This window comes from Pogonomyrmex barbatus, unplaced genomic scaffold (genome assembly GCF_055798465.1).
Source record: "Pogonomyrmex barbatus isolate J1 unplaced genomic scaffold, ASM5579846v1 scaffold5, whole genome shotgun sequence".
Classification (NCBI taxonomy): Eukaryota; Metazoa; Arthropoda; class Insecta; order Hymenoptera; family Formicidae; genus Pogonomyrmex; species Pogonomyrmex barbatus.
This window is the reverse complement of record NW_028297149.1, coordinates 9,157,362-9,182,603: the sequence shown is the minus strand read 5'-3', so window position 1 is coordinate 9,182,603 and position 25,242 is coordinate 9,157,362. Positions and strand designations below refer to the sequence as shown.

The following is a 25,242-nucleotide window of genomic DNA, read 5'->3' as shown; positions in this document are numbered from 1 at the left end:
GGCGGTCTTAATCCGACGGTCTTTCTGCGAGCCGAGATCAAAGAGAGTCTGGCAGATCTTTTACGGTAAATCTTCGTGTCTCCACACAATTTTTGTTCTGATGTCTCATAAAAGAGAAGTTGAAATAAGTTCGCTGTTGCCTTGCTCGGTCAATGTTTAAATAATAGAGAAAAATAAATTTTTCCCTTATTACTATTTCATCCTATTCATCTTTATCATCTAAAATTACAACAAAGATTATCCAAAGTGGAATACGTAATAATAAATTTCCATGAAGGTTTTAGAAATTAATTAATGTCATATAATTATAATATTTGTAAATTGGACGCGTTTTTATAATGTAGTTTATAATCTAGTTTTCAATGAAGCATACACCAGAAATGTCGGGATTTTTTTCTATCTAAAAACTAAATTTTAGCTTTCACTATTCAACTCCATTTATAAATATGTCCTTTTTAAATTGTAAGGATAGGCCAGAGGCCAGAGTAGAGAGTATCAGAGACTTGAATCCGTAACTCAACACTTTATCCAACTCAATACTTTATTCGGTAAGGATACGTAATGGGTCGACGAAGCAGGACCATCCGACCGATCGAGCGCTCACGATTCGATTGACTCGAGTCCGCTTCGCGATTGTGGTCGTAATCTAACGCGTAACTGGAGAAAGCCGCTGCATTTGCCTCTCTCAGCAATGAAAATCGTAGTTACGGCCATCGTATTCGCCGATTAGGTTTTTAACCTCCTGCCAATCCTTGTCTCTGACTCGTGGAGGATTACTTCCTCCACGGTGGACGGTTGTGTAATTCTTAAGATCTCATCAATACTCGCCTTAACACTTCGGCTTCCCGTGCAACTCGACACTTTAACTCAACACTTTATTCGATAAAGATACGTAATGGATCGAACGGAACAGAACCACCCGACCGATCGAGCGCTCACGATTCGATTTGAGTCCGCTGTTGTTTCGCAGGATAAGTAAAATGGATGGACGGTGGACGGATTACCTGGCAAGAAAAAAATCGGCAAAAATTAATAGAGATTGATGCTCGCAAGCGGCTTACAAAATTAGATTATATATTACTTCCAGATTTCCTTTAATAATTATTACTGTACGGGTGAAAATGTGCGTATATACAATAGATATACGAACATATGTAAATGTATATAAATGTCCATGTTATCAAGTTCGAGTTCGTTGAACAAATGACTTTGCAGATCAATCATCCCTCTGAAAACTTTAGAAACGGTTTGATCTTTCATCGTTAGAACCCACATGTTGCACGACATGCGAAGGTTGCTAGGAACAAAGGAGCTTCTGTAAAATCCTGAACTCTTTACGAGTTCAGTAACTCAGGCAGGCTGCAAGGCGATCGTCTTTGACGATCGCAGAAAGTATTCTCCATTAGCGAAATAAATCTCTTTATAGAAGTTGACATCTCAATCGATAGCAGGAGCGGCCTGATCACGATCGAAAACACGATAAACACGATAAATGTTTGCGTAACGTTGGATTCATCAGTCGAGTAATGGGCTGCTTTGTAAGCAAGCTATCCATTGGAAAGACGGATAATTCATTCACGTTAAGATTTCATCTTATTTCTTACAGTTTCTCATTGCCTGAAAGTATTAGAAATAGCAATTGATTACGGAATATCGTAAAATAATCTGCTATTTCCTCTTTTATATTTTCTTTAATAGTGTTTTCTGTCAGAAATATCTCGCGGTTAGATATGACAAACATTTCCTTCTTCGGAAAATAATGAAGAACCAAAAATATCTATATTGTAAAAATAATATTTTATATTTTATATTTCAGGATTTATTAAGTTTTTTACGATGTCAACATCGCAGCAAATTCACTTTTATTTTTGTACGCTTTTATAATTCCGTCAATGTAATTCAATCTACATCCAATATTTTTAGCACGTTCGGAAAATCCGCGTATTCGCTGACAAACCGGAATCGAGAGTTCTATTGGATAAAATACTCATATTAGATCCAGTATACACATTCACTGAGGATTGTTTCTGCTATGCGGCGCGACATCAAAGACTCCAGATGTTACAGACGACGATTAAGTAGGTCCCCATCCTCTTTGAGATCGCGGAACAGCTAACACGAGAGAAGGTACACGCGCGTAAAAGATGCAAATTTGCTTATTAAATTTATCTCCGGGAGGAAATCTGTCGAGGATTCATGGGGGCGTATCGGCCACCCACAAGCAGAAGCGAGGCCATCTCGCGAGGACAGTTTTTACACGTTGTCGATGCCCTTTATGTGAAAAGCATTTTCTTCTCTTCGCACTATCGAGACATCTCGCTTTCTCTTCAATCGTCCTAAAAAAGACAAGCAAGAGAAGAGAGATCCTAACTTTAATGAGAATTTCTTCTTTAATGCGACAATTAAATTTAAGTATCTTGTATTTTATTAAATATTTATCTATAATTTATATATTAATATCTTATATATTAATAATCATGAACATTTATGAATATATCATTAACTTCCGCAGGATTACATTGACGACGAAAATGGCGATGGCGACGAGACCGATACCTTCACAACAAAGTCGACTACCACGACTACAACCACGACCACGACGACGACGACGCCAAAGCCGTTGGTCAACCAGCGCTACGATTATAAGAATTCGAGAGCCTACGAAAGCGGCAGCGGGGCTCAATATAACGGGTACCAAGGGAAAAACGACTACCCGCCGATGTCTGCTCACAGCGTTCACAAGTGGCAGTCACTCGGCACTCGCGAGGGCGTCAAAGAGACCAGACGCAACATGCAGCAGTACAACAAAAACGGAAAGAGTGAGTGCGCTTTAGATCGTCGAGTGCATCTCAACAATCCTCGCAACGACATCTCTCTCTCTCTCTCTCTCTCTCTCTCTCTCTCTCTCTCTCTCTTTCTCTCTTCCTACAGCTTCATTTGATGGAAAAAGTATGCGCGCGGGCGTATTAAAAGAGCAGTTTGTAAGCGATCGCGGTCGCGATCGCGACCCCACGTAATCGGTTTATGCAAATGCGCACAGCGTTGTTCCGCAGCATTTTCGCTCGCTGACCTGGCTCGATTAATTTTAACCGGCCATCGGATGCGCGCGTCCCGAAATAGTTATTAATCGTTATTGAAGCCACGCCGGTGGTCCCTCCCTGGTGGCAGTGTTCGATCAACGTTAATAACATAGCAATATTTCTCAAACGTCGGAGATTACCGCGGCAATTATCGACGTAGCTTTCATCGCGCTTGCGTGCGTCATACGCAAATGTTTGCGCGAAACCACGGCTCGCGCTTATCCATCTACCTAATGCGTTACACGCTCGCGTCCCACGGATAATACGCGAATGTTTGTGTTCGTTGCAATCAGGCGTGCATGATGTAACAGCGATCTGCCGCAATTATGAAACCGAAAATCCGCGACCTGTGTGAAGATAGCACCCCAACATTGAAAAACATAAAGTTTCTATAGCTCATTCGATTGCTCATCGTTTGCACATGTATGCATATTTCAAATTTTCGTTTGCACATTTCTAGTAAAAAAGTTATTAACAAAACAAATTTCGGGGGACCATCTTCACACTAGCCCCCCAACTATGAGTAAATTAAATAAAAAATAGCTCAATTGATAGATATTCGTTTGCACATTGCCAAACAGATTTTTCGTTTGCACACCTCTAGTTAAAAAGTTATTAACAATTAAAGTTTCAGAAGCGAGCGACTTCGGCAGATGAAATAGAAACAAGAATGTTGTGCTTAAAATGATATCAATCGAAAAGTTGTGGCGTTTTCATTCATATTAGGTTCTTGTTTATTTCTCATAAATCTATTGCATGTTCTCGCTCATCTTTAATATCTGAACCTAAATGTTATATTGTAATAACTGAAACGTTACAACTTTTCGATTGATATTATTTTAAGCACAATATTTTTGTTTTCACCTCATCTATCGAACTCGTTTCTGAAACTTTAATTGTTAATAACTTTTAACTAGATTTTAACTAGAATTGTTAATAACTTTTAACTAGAGGTGTGCAAACGAAAAATCGATCTGTTTGGCAATGTGCAAACGAATATCTATCAATTGAGTTATTTTTTATTTAATTTACTCATAGTTGGGAAGCTAGTGTGAAGATGGCCCCCGAAATTTGTTTTGTTAATAACTTTTTTACTAGAAGTGTGCAAACGAAAATTCGAAATGTGCATACATGTGCAAACGAAGAGCAATCGAATGAGCTATAGAAACTTTATTCAATGTTGAGGGGCTATCTTCACACAGGTTATACTTCCTACGTAGTTTTTCCCTATATACTTCCCACATTGTTTTTCCCATATAATTCCTACATAATTTTTCCTATATACTTCCCACGTAATTTTTCCCCATATATTTCCCACATAGTTTTTCCCATATACTTCCCACATAGTTTTTCCCATCTAGTTCCCACATAGTTTTTCCCATATACTTCCCACATAGTTTTTCCCACATACTTCCCACACTGTTTTTCTCATATACTCCCCACATAATTTTTCCCATTTACTTCCCACATAGTTTTTTCCATATACTTCCTACATTGTTCTTCCCGTATACTTGCCACATAGTTCTTCCCATATACTTCCCACATAGTTTTTCCCAAATACTTCCCACATAGTTTTTCCCATATACTTCCCACATAGTTTTTCTTATTTACTTCCCACATAGTTTTTCCTAAATACTTCCCACGTAGGTTTTCCCATATACTTCGCACATAGTTTTTCCTATTTACTTTCCACATAGTTTTTCCCATATACTTCCATCTGTGTGAAGATAGCCCCCCAACATTGAAAAACATAAAGTTTCTATAGCTCATTCGATTGCTCATCGTTTGCACATGTATGCACATTTCAAATTTTCATTCATGTTCGGTTCTTGTTTATTTCTCATAATCTATTGCATATTCTCGCTCATCTTTAATATCTGTACCTAAACGTTATATCTTGTAATAACTAGAATTCCACAGCTTTTCGATTGATATCATTTTAAGCACAATATTTTTGTTTTCACATCATCTATCGAACTCGCTTGTTTCTGAAAACGTTAATTGTTAATAACTTTTTACTAGAGGTGTGCAAACGAAAAATCGACCTGTGCAATGTGTAAACGAATATCTATCAATTGAGCTATTCTTTATTTAATTTATTCATAGTTGGGGGGCTAGTGTGAAGATGGCCCCCCGAAATTTGTTTTGTTAATAACTTTTTTACTAGAAGTGTGCAAACGAAAATTCGAAATGTGCATACATGTGCAAACGATGAGCAATCGAATGAGCTATAGAAACTTTATGTTTTTTCAAAATGTTGGGGGGCTATCTTCACACAGGTAAATCCGCGCGCATAAATAAATTCGGTAACCCGCGATCGCGAACGGACAATATGCATATTCGCGAATCGATGCGAAAGGGAGCGCGGATCTGAAGATCGGGAACGTTACATTGTAATAGGAACGTAATATACCGCCGATCGTTCGAGTTGATATAACGGAGGTTTTTATAATTACCCGTCGCAACACGCAATACTAATTCGCCCATGCTATATTACGATTGCAATACGACTGCCAAGCGTACGACTCTATTTATGCCTCGAGACATTGCATCTTCTCGATGCGATTGCACAAGCGCCATTCACATCCGATAAAGAGAGAGAGAGAGAGAGAGAGAGAGAGAGAGAGAGAAAGGTGGTAAAATGACGCTTCCTTCTCATCGGCCTCTCTTATTAACGAGCGGACGATAATATCATAAAAATGACTACTATAAAACGCGAAGAAACAAGATAAACATTTCTTGTATTCGTTAATATTTCCCTCGCTAATGCTTTTTATTTTCTAATTTTATGTTCTTTTTTTTTTTAATCATTACTCGCGCTTCATAAATCTACTACATCGCGAAGCTGAACTCTCCTCAAGTCTCTCTATTTATCCTCGATGGCTTTCCGCCGCTAATTACATCCGATTGCGCGATCGCCTTTCGAATCAAATCCCGACGCTCATCGGGGGCAACGTTCGCGGTCGCGTAATGTGGAGAACGGAATTCTACGAGAATCGAGCGGCGGAGTTTGCAGGCTATTAATATGTAAATTAATAACGACGATTGCGCCCCGGCCAATGTATCCGTCGCGATTGCGGCAACCACGGCCGCGCGGAACTCCCGTGTTGTGTCGTGCGCGCAATGCATCAACGCGCGCGCACGTGCCCGCCGCGGGATTGCCGGGCCTTGATTCATAGCACCCGTCGATCGCAATCGATTTATTATCACTCAATGAACGAGAGCGAAGCCTGTCTCCACCCGCAAATCCCTCATCTCTTTTGTTATGTCTCTCCGACTTCTCTCTGGACGTCTGCCAAATTTTATGTCTGAAATAAGACGTCAGCCGTTTGTATTTTTATATTATTATTTTTATATTTTATATTACTGTCGAGCTGTTTTCAGTCTTACGATTGACAAGCAAAGTAGTGTAATTGTAAACAATTATGCGTGCGATAAGATAAAATTTATCGGCCATTTATTGTTGACGCAAAATGCGTGAGGCTTTCATAGAAAATGACGTGACGATTTCATATTGATGACATTACATGTTAGCTCGCATAATCTTGTATATTTGTGACGTGATATATACTCGTTGGATTGGTGGCACCGGTTGATCAGATACTTTCGTGCCGAGTCAGAGTTTAAGTTTGTATAAAACTAGCCGAGCTAGGCCGGAGAAAGGAAGAGTAAATCATCAGTAAGCTTGATTTTGCAGTTTTTTACCGGCGTCAATAATAAATATACGCGGTATTGTGCGTCGTCGTGGCGAGCCGGTCTTCGGAAGTTTGAGGAATAATGGACGATTGAAAAAAGTCTAATCCCATTCTCTCATAATATATTCCGGAATACGTTTGAATATAGGATATACGCACGGTGAGAGCGTATATACTTGAGAATTCCAGATAGTCGTGCCTTCTATTGTGAGCGCGCCGATGTGATCTCGTGTCGAGAGTAACGCCTACGTCAGGAATTAGCATATCGCGATCGTCCCTCGAGATTGGGCGAGCGAAAAATTCCGCGAGAATACATTTCCGAAATCTCTTCCGAAACTATCTAGTCAAGTTTCTCGTGCGCGCCTGAAGTACCGCATGTCACTTCGAGAAAATTTACTTATCAGCAAATTTACGAAATTGACTTGTATATTTTCTAATATCTCCTTAATATAGAAACGTAATATAATGAATTTCTGTCTCCTTGTCCTCACCGCGTTTTTCTTTCATTCTCCTCTGATACACCAGTAATCTCATAGCTACTCGGAATCGACTGCGAGCTAATATATCCATATCGCAATCTTCCACGTGGCTAATTTTGCAAATGGCCAAATAAATTAATCTGTCACTCGACGTAACGAATGACACTTTAATGAGGGATAAGTCGCCGCTGAGCATAAACAGCCGGTACTCGCTGCATCGCAGTAATTTTCGATTAGAAACGACGTGGCGCCTCGGCTCGTACGCCGTAAAACGCGCGACTGGCAAACTTGATCCGATTAACACCGTCGTTCGCCCGCGACGCACAATCGAGCTGCGTTTCATCGCAAACGGTCGTAAACTCTGATAATTCTGAGTTATTACATCTCGCTCTAAAAATATCCCGTGGCTCGTCATCATCTCGTGAGACTTCTTCATTTCGCAATGATCTCAAAAGTAAAACCCGCAAAAATGGAGTTCTAAGCGGAAAATGCAAAAAATTTAGGCACTAACGTAGCGTACTTTCTCTCCTCGGTGATTACTTAGCGGCCGCTCTCGTGACCCGCGACCTCGCAAAACGTGGCGAATGGGCAAGTCGCTTTCTTGAGTGACTTACTTAAATGCCTGTGAATTCTTCTCCGTACCGTTGACATCTCTCCGTTGTTATTATTTGCGCTAGAATTTACCGATTTCCCGCTACAGTGCAGTTTCACCGTACGCTCAAGCGAATTATACGGAGTGACGGAGTCACCGTAATTATCGACGGCACGTGAAATACGTGTAGAAAGCGATTAGCTATCTCTGAATCAATAGAAAGCTCTCATGACTTATGTCACTTGATGCAGGAGACGCATCCGCGCACACGGTGCAACCTAGCTACCTGACGTGTCGATCCCGATCATGAAATTCTCGCTTCTCCGCTCCGACGTATTATCGGAAACCGAGCGTGTCGGAAGAAATAACGGAAGATCCGTTGCGACAAGACGGGCTCTCCCTAATCTGACATATCCTTTCTCGCCTCTCGTTTTATCGAGACAGTAATTAATGACTTTTACACACACACACACACACACACACACACACACACACACACACACACGAGAGAGAGAGAGAGAGAGAGAGAGAGAGAGAGAGAGAGAGAGAGAGAGAGAGAGAGAGAGAGAGAGAGAGAGAGAGAGGGAGGGAGGGAGGGAGGGAGGGAAGGAGGGAGGGAGGGAGGATAATATTTGTGGCTCGTTACAACATAGAGATTGTTATTTTAATGTAGTCTCTAAGACCTGTCACGAAAGCTAGAGGCATAAATAAATTAAAGGCATAAGAAAAGTTCGAAATTTCGAAGATTTCAAAATTCCAAGATTTATTACGCGGGGAAGTCATAAGATCGAAAGAATCGTAAAGGGACATGTCACAAATCAAATATCATACGCGCTGCGAGTGGGTGTAGCCGTCGGCTTTCTAAGAGATAAACGCAATTGTTACGCGCCGGGATTGAGGAATAGCACGAATACCACCACATTTTTATTATACTTGCGAAAGGTGCTATATTAGTCACGCCTGTCATTCTCACGACCGTGATCCGTGAGGTTATATTTTTCCGGTGAATGTTTGCCCTAGGTGCTGAAATGCGAGAGGCTTTCCAGCATGCAATTAAAGTCAGCAAGGAAGGCAGCTGTCAGTGGCCACGCGCGAGAGTCATTTCGGTCCGTGACGTTTATCCGAGCCCATCGACCACCTACATTCCACACTGCGCCATACTGCACAGGTGCTCGGATGACACTGGATGCTGCAGATCGGAAGCACTCACCTGCGTGCCGAAGCATTCTCACCGCGTCGAGCTTTCCTTTTACGTAAGTCCGTCGCAATTTCTTTTTTTTTTTTTTTTTTTTTTTTAATTATTCATCTTTCCCGCTTTTCTCTTTCTGCAATTTTTCTGCTTTGTAATTGCATTCGATAAAATAGTAATTATCATATAATTATCATTTTAACTCGTGAATAAAATTGTCAATTTCTCATGACGTCGGGAGAAAATAAAAGATTAACTTCCACAAAAAATATCGACAAATTTGTTACGCGCGACAAATTCCACGCGTATCTTCACGCTCCCGCGATTCAACGTGGGTACATCGGAGGCATGCGAGGTCGCAATAATTATTAACTACCGCGACGCATAATTTGCCAAGATAACGTATTAAGCGAATTAACGGTGCAGCCGGTTGGTTGCGCGAAACCGGATCGATTGAACGATAAACGATCTCGTAAATGCGGGCTCTCGCCGCATGCCGGATAAATCGCCCGGTAGAAAGAGGCGCAGTCGGTGTCTCGGCGAGAGGGTAACGAGATGGATGCGCCGACGTAAGGAGGAAGACGTTATCCGCCGGGAGAAAGTACCATTAATCGTGTAAACTGAATTGCGGACAATTTATTAGCGGGATGTCTCGAGAGAGGAGCCAACAAAATGCGGGCACGATTTACGGATCGTCGCCGCGCGATATTGAACCGCGCAAATAAGCGAATTCTCCCTCGGCTTTCCGGTTTTACGAGATATTTTATACATACGCGCGCTCCATCGTAATAAACGGCAATAATCGTTTTTTTTTTTTTTTTTTTTATCGTTATCCATACACGCGGCTGTAACGCATTATCGCGGGCATGGAATTGGATGCCCGCACGAAATAGTCTCCCACATAGAAATAATCGTGGTAATTGGTCCGGTTTTAAGTGGACGCATTAGTGTCATGGAAAACAAGTGGCATTATGAGGCGGCCAGACGCGTGTTGGCTAATTGAATTATTTTTGGCCTTATCTGGCTGCTAAATGCGCAATCAGACATTGTAGTTAAACTGAAAAACCGCGATATAATTAACGATCTCGGATTCAACGCTTGATAACGACGAATAATTCGCGTGTCACGGCGAGATTTTTTTTCAAATCTCCTGTCGTGTCCAAAGTGACTCGCGTAAAAGCAATGAACCAGCAAAAATCGCAATTTACGAAGTATTTATCATTTATCGTACCAAAAAGCGAATCTCTTGACTGTAACTGATGAAGTTGCAGCACGTTTTTTCTCTCTTAACGTTTCTTAAGTTATACATCAAGCCATAATTAAGATCGCGACGAGATGGATAAGTACGAGCATAGCGTGCCTCGTCGTGGATTATCGATATACGCCGACTTTCGAACGCCGTTTTAAGAAAGAGAGCCACGTCGTTCGTAATTTGACAGATGACACGCGCCGTCGTGGTTGGTGGTCCATCGCGTCACTTTAATGGGACAGCTATACTTACGTGCGCATTTATATGCACGACGGCGATATCGCGGAAAATTATTAGGTCTCCAGTCGTGATGCTGTACGCGTGACTATCATCGCCGATATGCAAGTTTAATGCTCGCTCACAATCGCACGACGAACGATCTTGCGCCGAGTAGACAATCGCGCGATGAACAAATAATATTTGTAGTGAAAATCGTGACCCTTTTATTCAGCATATCCCTATTAAGGCCAATAAAATTTGGCTGAAAAACATTTTTTTTTTCACAACACGGCGATATTGAAGAGCGGCGATTGCCCGTATGAGGATCCCGTATGAGGATGAGTGTACTCTCAGCCTTAGGCCCTCATTTGGCGAACCGGTAGTCGTGATTGTGTAATTGATCGCGTTTACACAGGTCGAGCCGTTTAAAGCCGCTGCTTCTCTCGCAACCCGATACTTTGCACAGCGCCGTTTCATCGCGCGATTACGGAGGATCCTGCGATCGGCTTCCACCTCGCCGCGCGTACACTATCATTTTCGCAGCCCGCTTGACCTAATCCAATTCCAGCTGCACGTTGGGAGAAATTCCGCGATGTGTGCACGTCGATTGATCATTAAAACTTATCGATACCTTCGCGACACATACGTGTATGAGTCGACTCTTAAATCACCTTTTAAATTAGAACGGCGCCAAAATGTAAATACAATTAACAAGTGCGATTACTTCTAACTAATTGCATCTCCGAATGATTACACATCGCGCAAAATAAATTCATCACTTTTCCACGAACTCAATCTCGAATGCGAGCCGCCTGGTATGTGCAAGCGCTATTTCGCGGTACAGTGACCGTGAGACATTCGCGTCATAAATATGCGATTAAAAGCAAATATAACGAATCCGTTCCTCCCTTATTATACGCTCGCGTCGCCCAAGTCCAAGTCCGGATTAATTACTCGCCGAAGCTTTCCTCGTGATCGGCACGAGTCCCACCGAGTCGGTCTATCATTATCTTCGCGTAATGAATAACGTGATGTCATAACTGTGCGTATGGGATGTGTCGTAAGTCACCTCGAGACTGCGAAGTCGAACGAATCGTAGGAGAAAGAGGAGAAGAAACCAGCAATTAAGAGTATAATGGCATTTTCATTAAAAATTGACGAAACGGCCGAATCTCTCCCGATGAAAACCCACGCGTCTATCGGCACGATAAGAACGATAAAATATCGCGTGTACGACAGTCCTTATAATATATACGCATATAACTAGAATGAAATACGTATTAATGATTAATTTGTCATTCGTTTCGTACGTGCCATATCGCATGAGCGGTGTGAGCCGCGCTTAATTAATTGCACTCTAAACACTCGTACGAACCGCGTTGGAATCGGAATGCGAAAGAGAATCGAAAGTGAATGAGAGATTCCCGTCGCTCGCGGGAGAATATTGACCCTTGATCTCTCTTTTCGATTAATTGCGAGCAGGAGATTTCCCCATTCCTCCGACTTTCTCTACAACCTAGTGATTTGTGAATATGTTAATGTCGTACACTCATTATTCCCGCATTAAGTTGTTGCGAGAGAGTAATTCACGATCTACACGAGTTATAATGTCACGTTTTCCATCGATGTATATTGGTCATCGGCGGCCTTAGGCGGCCTTACGGCGACCATAGGAATTGTTATGTCACACGATTTATGGATCCTCATCCCGCGTCATCAACGTTTCAATGACCCTCGCATTGGAATTCAAATCCTCCGCTACTGGACTTAATGAATTAATTAATCCAGTGATAAATGCGCCCCATTTATATCAGCCACAGAACCGACGACGGATAAATGCAGCAATGTGGGATATTAATCATTTCTTATCAGCGTGCGAGAGATTTTTGACACTTAAAAAAAAAAAAGGAGACATCTGTCTTGCGAAAGAGAGCGGACGATTGTATTTCAAATCGACGATGAACGAAGACGGAACGAAGAAATCAATACTTGTCTACATCTTATCGTACAGATGCGACTTTACGCAAGCGTGATATTTTGTGATAGTTCCTTGATTGTATTATTTATATATTGAATTATTTCAATAACAAATGAGCGCACATTAATAAAAATAATGTAATTTCTTTCGTAAATGAGACTTTCTGTTGCAGCGTATTATTAGTCGAGAAATTTATTACAGAAAAAATTCTTAATAATTCCATTCGCTTATCGATTCTATGCGCAACGATGTGCGACCGTCACTTTACGGTCGACAATTAGTCTCGTCTTTTAGTTACCTCTCGTGCCCCGTCAAGCAACAATAGTCACGCATAACGTTGAGAGGACGACGAGAGTTGTGGTCAATTGCCGCTCCGAAAGCATTTAAACGATCTTTAACGATCGTCACAGTCCATGCTAATTTCCTCTTCGTAAAAATTAACCTGTGAAACGATCGTGAGAAATTACATGGGTTGGCCGGTTAAACCGAAAGTTACCCGCATAAATTCGTGAATTTTAACTAAGCGCAGCAAACTAAAAGTTGACTGCAAAAATCTTGTTTCATCGGTTTTCTCTTAAAAAAAAAAAAAAAAACTTTTAAATTTTGAAATTGAAAATAAATATTAATCGATGTATTCTAATTTTGTTAAATTTTGAGAAAAATATTTTCAACGCGACGGCATTAACAAAACAGACAATGTTTTACTAAAATGTGATGCTTCTGTTTAAAAATGAATTCGAGTTTCGAACGATATGATATCGCTTGAACTGCGCGATAAAAAATCTGCGTGATATAAATTCCAATAAGCACCCGCGTAATTGCTGATACCGAGGTGCAATAACGCCGCGAGTATAATTTGCATTTTGCCGCAATCAAGATCCAGTTTTGCTATGTAGCATTAGCATAAGTTCTTGCCGATCATTGTGGGAAACTATAGTGGGTTAAGAACGAAGAAACGCTTATTACGAGGATAATCGTATTATGCGCTTTTTAAGAATATTAATTGGCGAAGGGATTGGCGAGGGGATCTTCGCAAATGATTTAACCGAATAAAAAAATTAATTGAAAAAAATAAGAAAGTATCAGTAAATTTTATACCAATTCACTCTTGATTTTTGTATCTTATTCTTGTATCTGATGTCTCGAAAATGTTTCACGTTGCTGATCAATCGACACTTTCAGTGACGTGTTCCATCGAGTCATTCGTAAAAGCGCATCGTGAGTCTGTTGCTCTTGAGGGTCGCAGACCTCGTGGTGGAGCACACAAAAAAAATCGCAATTACGAGGAATAAAAGATGGAGGAGCAAGCGCTGCGACGAGTGACAACAGACGGGATAAATTTACGGTGGGACATTGCGAAATCGACGAGCACGAATATATCCGTTCTCACGAGCGGGAATGGATTAAGAGTGTCGAGAGAAGCTGTCGCGCTTCGTCCTCTCGAGGAAAGGAACGAGGAAGAAGAAAGGCATGCCGAACACCTTGTCCTTAATCGAGCAAAAACCAACGGACTTCAGTCCTTATTTGGGCAAAGCCGCGTGAGAAGAGATGATGAAGTCATAAAACTAGGTTTCCAGCTTGTGACTAAATATATATGGTCATCATAGCTTTATATATATATATATATTTTACACACACATGATTATATATTCCTTCAGCATACACTATTGGCTGCGATATTTTGCATGAATATCTACAGATTAAAAGACTAAAAGTATATGAAACAATTGAAAACCACTTATGCTCGATGATATCTTATCTAACAACGCGTTTGTATGGCAAGTAGCCGCGAGTAATCGAGTTTGAAATTTTACAAGACGCGAAAATATTTTATAATTATGCGTCTAAGCAACACGTGTACTTCCATATCCTTTATCTTGCTAGATATCGCTCGATATATCCTCGCTTATTGCCTCGTGTATTCACGCTTGATAGCCGACCAATCGAAAACATTGTGATAAATGCACAGAAGTTCGGGAATCATATTAGGGGTCACAATTGAGAATGCAATAAATTTAATAGGATATATCGCCTTCTGTTATTCTCGGCGCAAACCAATAAAGTATTGTAGAATGCAATTCCGTTGCCAGTTACGACATCGAGAACGGAGAACCATAAATTCTCGAGCAAATGTCTCTGCCAATATTATCGGAGGAATTAATATCCGAGACACCGAACGCCTCCTGACAGCACGTACAAACTGCAAACTTGTCGTTATCTTCCATAACTTATCGAATACAAACGGTCTCTAAGGCGTAAAGCAAATGTTGTAAGAAAGTATGCTGATATTTATGCTGTAATGCGATCCGGTGATCAAATGGCACGGTTAGTTTAATAATACGGAACATTACCAACATTAATATTTATTAATACATTTTAATGTTTTATATATATCTATAAATAAAAGTGCAATGTACTCGATTTTCAAGAATAATGAATAAAATGTGAATTTTAAGCTTCACATTTTCGAATATTAGGGATTTTATTTTAAGTGGTTTTATTTTTGTATGTGTAACCAAGATATTAAATAAAGTTTATAATATTATCGTCGCGTAATCCGTAATATAAGATCTTTCTCGAGCTAAGGAGGCAACTCTATTTATTTCTAGTAAGTCCCCGTGATGCTAATAAACAACATCAAACACCGTAAGTTTAGATCCAAGACGTTTCACAAGAGGTGTTTCTTGTCCCACTGACGCGAGCGACGACGTGGCACCCTCCCTCGCTTTACATCACTCAAGAACAGCCGTCGCGACGCCATGCTCCAATTATTCCTCTATTATTATACCGCGCAGCCACCCCTTTTGACGGCCAACTGTCGATGCGAGAGATTAGATCGCGCTAGTTTTCGCGCACTTTTTATCTCTCCCGTGCGGAGTCTCCCGTGTACGGACTCGCTCGTTTCCAGGCGGTACTGAGCTAGTACTTCTAACTTGGTCCACGAGTCAGAATGAATCAGTTCACAGTCGAGCCACACTTGGCCGGATATCAAATCACGTCCCAGACACCGCCACGACGTGCAGTCGCGAACATCGCGACAGGCGTCGTGTGCGCTTGATGCACCGACACCCGGACACAAAGTGCAAGATGCGCGAACCTGCGTTATATAAATACCGCGGCTTCCGCGATACCGAAATATCCCTGATTTATGGAGTCCCGCTGGATCATCAAGTCGCGCGTACGCCCATCACGCCCGAGCAACTGGGTTAACGCCCGTCGATCGTTAAGGTTCTTTCTGAGAAGATCCGTTTGACGAGTGATGGGCTCGTCAACAGGAGCGTCTTTATGAGCGTGTACGAAAATCAGTCCATCAAAAGCGCCAGAGTAGCGCCTAATCGCTAATGGTCCATTCTCGTCTCGCTCATGCGCGACGATGTATCGTAACGCGAGGCTAATAAAATTTTACGTATTTCTAAAACGTGCTAAACGCCGATTTATACGCATTTCGCAAAAGTCTTTTATAAGTATCAGCTCAACATCGGTCGGCTTTCATTCGGATTGAAATCACGCCCTTCCGTTCTCCCTTTGGTAAAGGAAAAAAGAAATTCGGAATGGTCGTTAATGGGCACCTACGTGATGGTCGGCGCACACGAAATTAAAGAAGCAGTCCGGCGCAACTAAGACCCTCGCGTTTCACGACGTTCAATAATGCCAGCACTCGACCGGCTCGGACAATCCTTACAATTCGCGACTGGCCGAACAACGTTGCTTGCGCAGGGATAAAAGTGCCTCCTTAAAGTTTAGACGACCATGTGCATTTTCTGCGAGGATAATCCCCATCGCTAATACGTCTTTGTTCCTGGAATCGCTCGCGCTCTGGCAAAACGTTCGGTAGAAAAAGGAACATGGTCGTTGTCATTGCGAGCGTTTCGCTCGCCGTTTCAGAAGAAATGCGAACGCGAATAGTAAATCAAGTATCCGGTGATACATTATACATGAAAATAACGTGTTGTTTCATCGAATTCCATTCGCGTGCGACGTACGTTATGACAAATGCTAAGAAGCAAAAAAAATGAGGTCGAAGAACGAGTGGCGTAATTCGGTAGCAAAGCTACAAATTACTAGAAAATCACACCGTGCACGTAGTGATTCTTCTTTAATGACTTATTAAAAAAAAATGAAGGACCTTTTAAAATATGAAACTTGGAACGAAAAAACGGAATAGTATTTTCAGACTCTCCTTGTAACAAATTAATAGATAAAATCTTCATTCTCATAAATCATTCTCATAAATCATTAAGTACAGTGAGAGCTGTGAACTGTACATTAAATAGATTTTTGCAGAAAAAATTCAACGCCGAATCAATTACATATCGGCCAGATATATTGTGATATCACTGCAACGATTACATTATTAGAACTCGACTATCTTGCTTCTCGCGATTTGCAAAAAAATTAATTAAAGTAATAAAAACTTAATTTAATTAATTAAATCACATAAACGATCGCGGAATATCACGTTCCAGGGAAAGACAGTTTGCCTTTTTACTATTATTAGAATATTCATTAAGTTACAGCAACTTCGTTGTATTCATTAGCGTAGAGTTACTTTGTTAAAAATTTAATAAGTCAGAAAGGCTTTAATTAGCAATAACGTTTTCAACGTTAATTAAAAAAAAAATTTTTTTAAATATACTTTTTTCCTTTACTTGTACACTTTGTAGTCCGTCTGCTTAACAAATTGTATAGTAATTCAAAACGAAATGATGAATGCATCTTAAAAAGCGCTTTTAAAGGATTTTAGATGACCTGGATCTTTCGATACCACTTCCACTTATTTATGCAGCCGTACCATTAGTTATCGTACAAGGGCTCAAAGTGCTGCACAGAACCGAGATGCCTTTTCAGGAACCTTTCCCCGGAGTGTTCTGAAATGTTCAAAGAAAGAGGCAAGCGGATTGAAGCTATGTTTAGTAATCCCGGATTACCAGGCTTATATATATGAATATATAAGCGTACTTCGGAGTCCAATATTCACTTCTTCAACTGCGCCACTATTTTCCCTACTGTGTAAACGCGAACGCCAGAACTTTCAAGTTTTGATATATATATATGTCAACGATAGTTAAACTATCATCGGTAACAAGCGCAAACAGACGTTTCTTGGTTTTCACGAGTACCTACGAATGCACGAAGGGACAGATAATATCGGGTGAACGGGTTTGATGAGGGCAGAGCAGCTGCGGCGAAAAAGAGTCTACATCGAGTCTCTGCCAAGAATTATATTGCCGACCAGTGGCAACGTGCTCGTCGCGACGAGCAACAAGAAGGGAACAAACACCCTTCCGTCATTGTTTTATCCTTGTCTCGTGCTCACGAACGAATGCTTACGCGTTCCTGGCGGTTGCTGGGTGGCATGGCATCGTCGAAAATGCGCACGCGCAACAGCGCGAAACCGAGCTGAGTCTGATTGATTGAACGCGCCGCCCGCGTGCAAATAACCGAAATAAACGAACAGAATAATGGTGATAATAAAAATGATCGCGCGACAGGCGATACAGGCGAGACAGGCGGTCGTGGCAAGATTCTAAAATTCGCCACCTGCGTTTTCCAGATAGATTGAGAAAGAGAGCCTCGCGACACCGTGTTTAGCACCGCAAAGAAACTATCGTGACTGACACACTTGACTCATGCATGTTGGATACAGTCGAGGCGTGAACCGCGCCTAACTGTATCGTGGATCTATTAAAGCGTGCGGTTCAGATCTACAGAGAACATCTAATTTCACGCAAGCGAAACTTTGAGAACGACATTATTTAACGCTGGCGCACGATTGAAAACGCGCGCTTCGCAATTCGGAGAATTAGCTCGCGAAGAGTTGCGAAAAAGAATTCGTAAACTCCATTATCCTCCTCAATTTTTCTCCGACGATGAGACGAACGGATGTCTTCGGAGATTTGAAACGCGAGCGATGACGCACCTGCGCCAGATTCGTGATGCGGGAAGAGACAAGAAGAAGAAGAAGAAGAAGAAGAAGAAGGATGTTACATTCTCACGGAATGTGGTAGATCCCAATCTGCCGCGCGGTAGAAAGCCGCAGTTATCGTTTTTAATGGTTTTCTCGAGTCGCCACTCCGGATCGCCACCACCGGAATCGCCCGACCACCCTCGTTACGTTTCTGAGTAGCCGAAGAAGACCCCACGTAAGATTAACGATGCTCCCGGCCGGCAAGAGGTGAATGGGACGTTGCGTCAGCGTCCGTACATGCCCATCATTTTAATGGGGGCCATCACGTCGACGTGGTCCTGTCTCGGGATTACATTTGACTGAGTGGCCTGTCTCGTTCTGACAGGTGTCGGCGAAAATATCAGTCCGCCGATGGGTTATATGCTCTTATCGTCCTAAGTGTCTCGGTGAAATTACTTGAAAAACTGTTGAAATACTTGAGAAATTAATAGCTCTAATCTCGAGGAAAACTATCGTATTTAGCAAAAAAGTGAAGTGACGACTGTTACAAGTACGGCGCTTTCTATGGAATCCTTCCACCGCAATTTGCCGAATGATTGTAGTAATTAAAATCTTTCGCGATGTCGACAACGGCATTGGTATCGCGCTCTTAATGCTAAATACTTTCACGTCGTAATAACTGTAATCGCAAGTCTGATTAAGCACCAGCGCTGTAATTATTTGCGTTGTGATACTCGTCGTTATTCATTAGCGTAAACCTGTTTCATTTGTATAAAACTCGCTATAATATATATCTTAATAATTAACCCAATATTATATTTATACAAACACAGCTAAAAAATACTTTTTGTGGCAAAAACAAGGTTTTCAAACCGGTCATCGCGAATTATCGATGGCTACCGCAATTGTTAAATCGTTTCGAGGTAATGCGTGCCCGGCGAGAGAATTATGAGATCGATCTCGATGTTTCTCGGTCGCGTGATGAAAACCGAGCAAAAGGTAGATGGGAGAAAGAAGAAACCGAGTCACGACTTCCTTTTCCGTTGGGCCGTAGGGCCTCGCCTACTCGCGTTGACCCCGCGGGGTCAGCTGTCAGGTATCGATAGTCCCGCCTCGTACATGCCAGACATGCTCTCTCATGCTAAGCACCGTGTTATTTCTATTTTTACATCGAGAACGTACGCGCGCACGTCCACGTCATACACGCGTGTGCGTAGACTCCTCTCCGTGTACAAAACGAGCGACGCGTCTTTTAGATTGCAAAACGAGCGTGATGGCGCTGATCCCATCAGATAGTCGTCAGTCAATGAAAACGATTGCTCTCTATAGCATGTATCGAGAGAGAGAGAGATAGAGAGAGAGAGAGATAGAGAGAGAGAGAGAGAGAGAGAGAGAGAAACAACTCACAATGAAGATTAACTTGGCACGTGTCAACCCGGTAAGCCGATGCGTACAAAACATTGTCGTGATGTATTAACCATTCGTACTTCTCATGACGTAGACGTGATAAGAATACTTACAAAGTGCAATTTCAATTGCGAAAATGTGATAAAATGGGAGATATCTCGCGCAGAATTATCGCCGTCTCGCATCGCGTCATCTTCATCGCTTCTGACTTAGAAGTAGATAACATAGTAGCTGACTACACGATGCCACACAATCATCACTGTCGTGCAACCTTCATAACCTTCATGCGATACGCAACATCCGTTCGAGAGGTCAAGTATAGGACTATACTCCGCAATTGACAACGACAGACAAGTTCGTATCGATGTTAAAATCGGAATGACTACTATGACTGTGGGAAAATCAATACGCGGTAGTTAGTTAAATCCACGTGATCCCTTCATCTGTCCATCCTCGCAACCAGTTGAATTTTTCTTTGCAAATTTCAACTTTTCTATTAATTAATAGATTTGAAATAAGATATACCTTGTATACCTTAATTTTCTTAATTTGCTTTACATTAAGCGACATCACGAAGGTAGTTTGTATAACTTTTACTTTATGATGTATCTGCACTTTATCACGAGATGAAATTTCTTCCGAGAAGTAACAGCTCCGAGGAGAATAGCGGGCGTAGCAGGATAAATCACATCCTATCGGGTAAAATCTAAAACTGTTGAAAGTGCTGGAGATACAATGCATACATTTTAAAATTTAATTCTAAAGACACAGCTCTTATTCCTAAAAAAGAACAGGAAAATTTTTTCTAATTTTCTAAAGAAAATTTTCTGAAGCTTGTATGAATATTATAAAATATAATAAGAAAATAGTTTGACATAATTTAAAATATATTAAGAAAAAAGTTTGACACGTAGTATAGAAACATAGGACACTTTGTAAAAAAAATTCTTAAACGTTTTTATGATTTTTGAAATTTTTATAGTTGCTTTGAAATGAACATTATTTATTTTTGTCGTTTGAGCTCAATATTCTTACAACTCAATATCCTCATATGAGTAGAAAGAATTTAAAATACATAAACGTTTTATAGACGTGTCGTTCAACCGTAATGTCCAGAACTTGGATGATGAAGAATCTCAATTGGAAATCACATCGCTGGATAACGAATCATCAATTAACCCTAATGGCTACAGAAACGCCGCGCGTCTGTCTCTTTTTCAAGGCGCTTTTGCTTACGAAACGGAAAATCGCGCGATTTGATCGCGGCTTCTCGGTACAAAACGCGAAACTTAGTTGCAGATGTACAAACTCTCCGAATCAATTGCAAAACAAATATGACAGTTGTTCTTATTTGCTAGAAGATATCACAATACTTCGAGTGTAGAAACTTCTTGGAATCGTTAACGTCTCGTGGCAAAAATTTAGTAGTGGCTATATAAACTTTCGACTTTCACATTATACACTGGCTGACGGTGCATCCGGTATGAATTATATCAGTAATTTTGCATAGAGAGAATAAATCTTGCGCGCCATCGCGAATAATTTTTCATGTACATCGTCGATCTTGATTAGTTTCGCCCAGGAATAAATCCCGCCGGACGGCTCGAGCATGGCTTTGACATACGGATCGGCTGCTTCTTGCCCGGCCACGTTTGTCAGAGTTTGTTATCGAAACGAGAGAAAAATTGACTGATTGTCTCTTGTAATTCCCTCGCGTACATCCCTTTCGCGGACGTCCGACCACCTGCGCAGATTGGACATCCTATGTAGGTACCCATGTAGCTCGTAATTTACCGTCAGATTCCTACCTCGCAGTGGTTCTCAGCACGCGCATGTGAGCTTTGCGGTTTTGCGATTCGATCATCAACGGCACGAGCCGAGAGGAGTGCAACAGTCGTGTAACATCCGCAACGTCGCGTCGCGCGGGCATAAAATTTTTCACCAAGTTAAAAAGAAGTTCTATCGGAACGCAACAATATGTATAAAATTTATGTAATAAGAGGCGTCCATACGTTCGCTCGAATGGAAAGGAGGATATATTTAGTTACGTAAAATGGCAAATGGCACGGGTCTCGCATAGAGCATTCCTAAGGCAGACGCGCCTGTAAAATCGTCGTAACAGTCGCGCTCTTACAGAGGCGCGTGCACGTGGAGCATTTTATGAATAAACCATAATGAATGGAGCCCTTCGAGTAGTCGGGTCGTACGAATACCCTCGCACAAACGGCCATTCCAGCCGCAACCTCCGTCGAGGTCACATTATTTACATGAGTTAGGGTGCATCAATGAGCGCCGTAAATCTCGCCGACGATTATTGAAAAATGTATTCGTTTGGCAAATGATCGACCGATCATCTCTCATCGAAGGGCCACTCCTACGAGAACCCTTCCGTCTTCTTCGAGCGATGGTTTTAACTCCCCCTTTTATACTTGCGGAATATATGTTTCTCGAGGAGAGGCATATACGATCTTCCTCGTATAATTTCAGAACCGCTCGGCAATCTCGCGTACATCGTTCAATGGGAAATGTAACTTGACTCTAAGAGCCCATTAAAGTCGCATTACGACCGCATTATGATCGCGACGCGGGAAATGTTTAAATCCCCCATACAATATTCCATTTATACCTTCTGTCACACTTTGTGCTTTCGGCGTGCATCCTATTACTAAAAATAAAACTGCTGCGGTATGCAAGGCGGTTGAAATATTTTAACGAAACGTATCTACGAAGGAGAAGAACCTCCTTTTACCTCACCGCCCACCGAAAATATTTTGATCATTACTCTTTGTGAAATTTCTCAAAGCGAAATTGCGAAACAACCGAACAAAGAAGGCGCGTGCGGTCACCTAGCTGAAGTTCTAGATGCGAATCTGCATACAATGAAGAGTGTTCGCGCGAGTATTATTTGTGCGCTGTCATCTCTCCAGAGAATGCGCGAAAGCAGTAATATAGGAAGACGATAAATTTCACGGACGTACGCGCGATCGTTCGACGTTCAAAAATAAGAGACGGCGCGTCCGGACGGCTTTGTTCGGGGTGCGTTCATAATTCAGGTGGAACGTCCGCGGTATAATTCGAGTGTCATATCTTACGAAAGTCGAGAACAGCGGATCTTCGTTCTTCCGTAAGCCAGCTGTTTAAGAGCCGGGGCGAGCTCCTCGGGGCGAGTTAAATTGGGATCTCTAGCTAACGCGCGGCTGCAATCACGTTAGGACCGGTTACACCGACGTTGCTTAAAGTTTAACATTGGTTCAACGAAGAAACTTCCTCCTCGCATTCATAATGTACGCACGCGAGGTTCAACTTATACTTAATTCATTAAATCGAACAAGCTTCTCGATTGGGCAACGATCGCTTAAAATTAGTTTTGAAACGACAAACGAGAAGGAATGTGGAAGATCCCACGTCAAAATTAATCAATAATAAAGTGAATGCACGTGATATGCTCACCGATCAAGATAGATCGGACGAACTTTCTCGCTCGTACTCGGGGATACAGCCTTCGAGCCCTCGGGACCCGCGTATGCCAGGCAGTTTACATATAACATCTAAAGGGAGAACTAACCTCGGATAATCTCCGCTTACGTTAAACTCGTTGCGTATGTTCGTTAAGGCTTGATTATTTCTCGAGTTAAGTTGCCACTCGTGCATTACAGACTTGCGTACCGCCGAAATCTTATGTGTCTTTCGGTAAAATACGCGTGTTAGCGAAATAACAATGGCGAAATAACGATATACAATCGAGCCGCAGAAAGCAAAGCGCAGCGCATCCACTCAAGGAAATAATGTAACAAAATATATATTTCGGTAATCTCAAGAATCTTAATTAGTACTATATACGTGCAAAGTTACGTCGCAATTTTCCAGACATATCTTTTTTGCGTAGTTGGAAAAAAAAAAATAAACGGAAGAATACTTATTCGCGCAAGAAAGTGTAGATTACGAGCATTCGTTTGCCGAGTTATAAAGCAGTCGTAGAAGTACATCGTCTCGCGATACGATATGCGGATTATATGTAGGCTTACTCGAGCTCGCGACAACAACGGGTCGTTCCAGACGCGAGACCGCAGATGAAAACCACAAATGATAAAACTTTCGTGAGCCGACGGCTCACGTAATATCGCGTGCATCGCAATCTTAAGCTCCGCGCAAGCGCATCGGCGTGCTACCGTGTGCATACGAACGCGCGTTCCACGAGCGAAGGAGGAAGTCGTAGCTTCGTTTCGTCGCGTCACTCAGGCCGATACGCTTCTCCTTTATCTTACGTCATTTCTCATTGGGGAACTTTCGCAAAGACGGGTCGGCGCGCGGTTTTCGCATTCTAAACGACGTCCCGTCGTCGATGTTCCCTGAAAAGCGCGCTTCCGCTTCGCTTCGACGTCTGCATATTTATCTGTCGCATTACCACACGACACCGTATCTGTCCGGTTCCACCACCGTTTCAGAAAAGGAAAAAGGCCGAAGACTTCCGGAACGTTTCTCCCTGTCTCTCCGTTTCCCTATGAAAAATTCCGAGGTAATTTCATCGATGAAAATTTATGTGAGTGCGCGCCACGAGAAACTCTCTCGCTTGCGACATAACTCAAGACGATGGACGTACCTGGCTATCGCTGTCCTACTCTCCGAGAGTATTTAATCGCCGCCGATCTTTTCGCCTTCTAATGGGACAAGTCATGTATTATTTACCGCGCGCGCGCGCGCGCGCGCGCGAGAGATACGGACGCGTGCGTATGCGCGTATCAAATTGCGATGATTGAATCGCTGACCCGGCAATTATTCAGTAGCGATTCACGGCGGCTTATACGGCGGCAGGTGCTTGACAAGCCGCAGCGACCGCTCAATCTAATCCCCCGATGGATGGATGGATTAGTTCTAATTCGGCTGTGCGATGATACCGACCACCGAGTTGGAGCTAATTAGAGTTGTCTGGCAGTTTATATCGGCTTCTCAATTAGACTCTCGTTTCCAGCTAATTGCTCGCCGCCGGAGCCACTCCGACACTCCGTCGATCGGCGTCCTTAAGCGGGAACGATCCGAATGTTAATGGACTCGCGGAAGTTGATTTCGGACGGGGCTGCCGCCCGCCTTCCTCGTTTCTTTTGCTCTCTCACTTTAACGCGAAACCGGCCGGTGCACGTGCTCGCGATCCTTTCTCGCTTTCGCTCGCCTCGAAACGCACGCCTTCCCCCGTGTTTTCTCTCCCCTCCCCCCCCCCCCTCCCCCGCACCCCGCAGCCTTTCAACACCGCCCAATTAAAAATCTCATTTATCTTTTTATCCCCTCGCGATATTAATTTCTCTCTCGTTCGACGTCCGCCTCATGAATTTCTATCGTCACCACCGTTACTCCTCCATTCGCCATTAGTACGCCTTTGTTCGACCTGACTTTTTCTTCGTCGCGGCAAGATCGACGCCGATATGCCCGACAGATTCGTTAATGCTCCCGT

General features: G+C 42.2%; 1 protein-coding gene and 1 long non-coding RNA gene across 2 annotated transcripts in view; one reads left to right on the top strand and one right to left on the bottom strand.

The window, feature by feature from the left end:
- LOC148935433 (uncharacterized) overlaps positions 1-25,242 on the bottom strand; it is a 115,442-nt gene that overhangs the window by 63,806 nt on the left and 26,394 nt on the right. The gene's annotated exons all lie outside the window — the stretch shown is intronic.
- Positions 1-25,242, top strand: part of LOC105427454 (uncharacterized) — an 85,981-nt gene that overhangs the window by 36,025 nt on the left and 24,714 nt on the right. The window contains exons 2-3 of the mRNA XM_089082010.1: positions 2,513-2,819; positions 8,867-9,099. Coding sequence (XP_088938136.1) covers positions 2,513-2,819; positions 8,867-9,099 — 540 coding nt within the window. The remainder of the gene's footprint in view (positions 1-2,512; positions 2,820-8,866; positions 9,100-25,242) is intronic.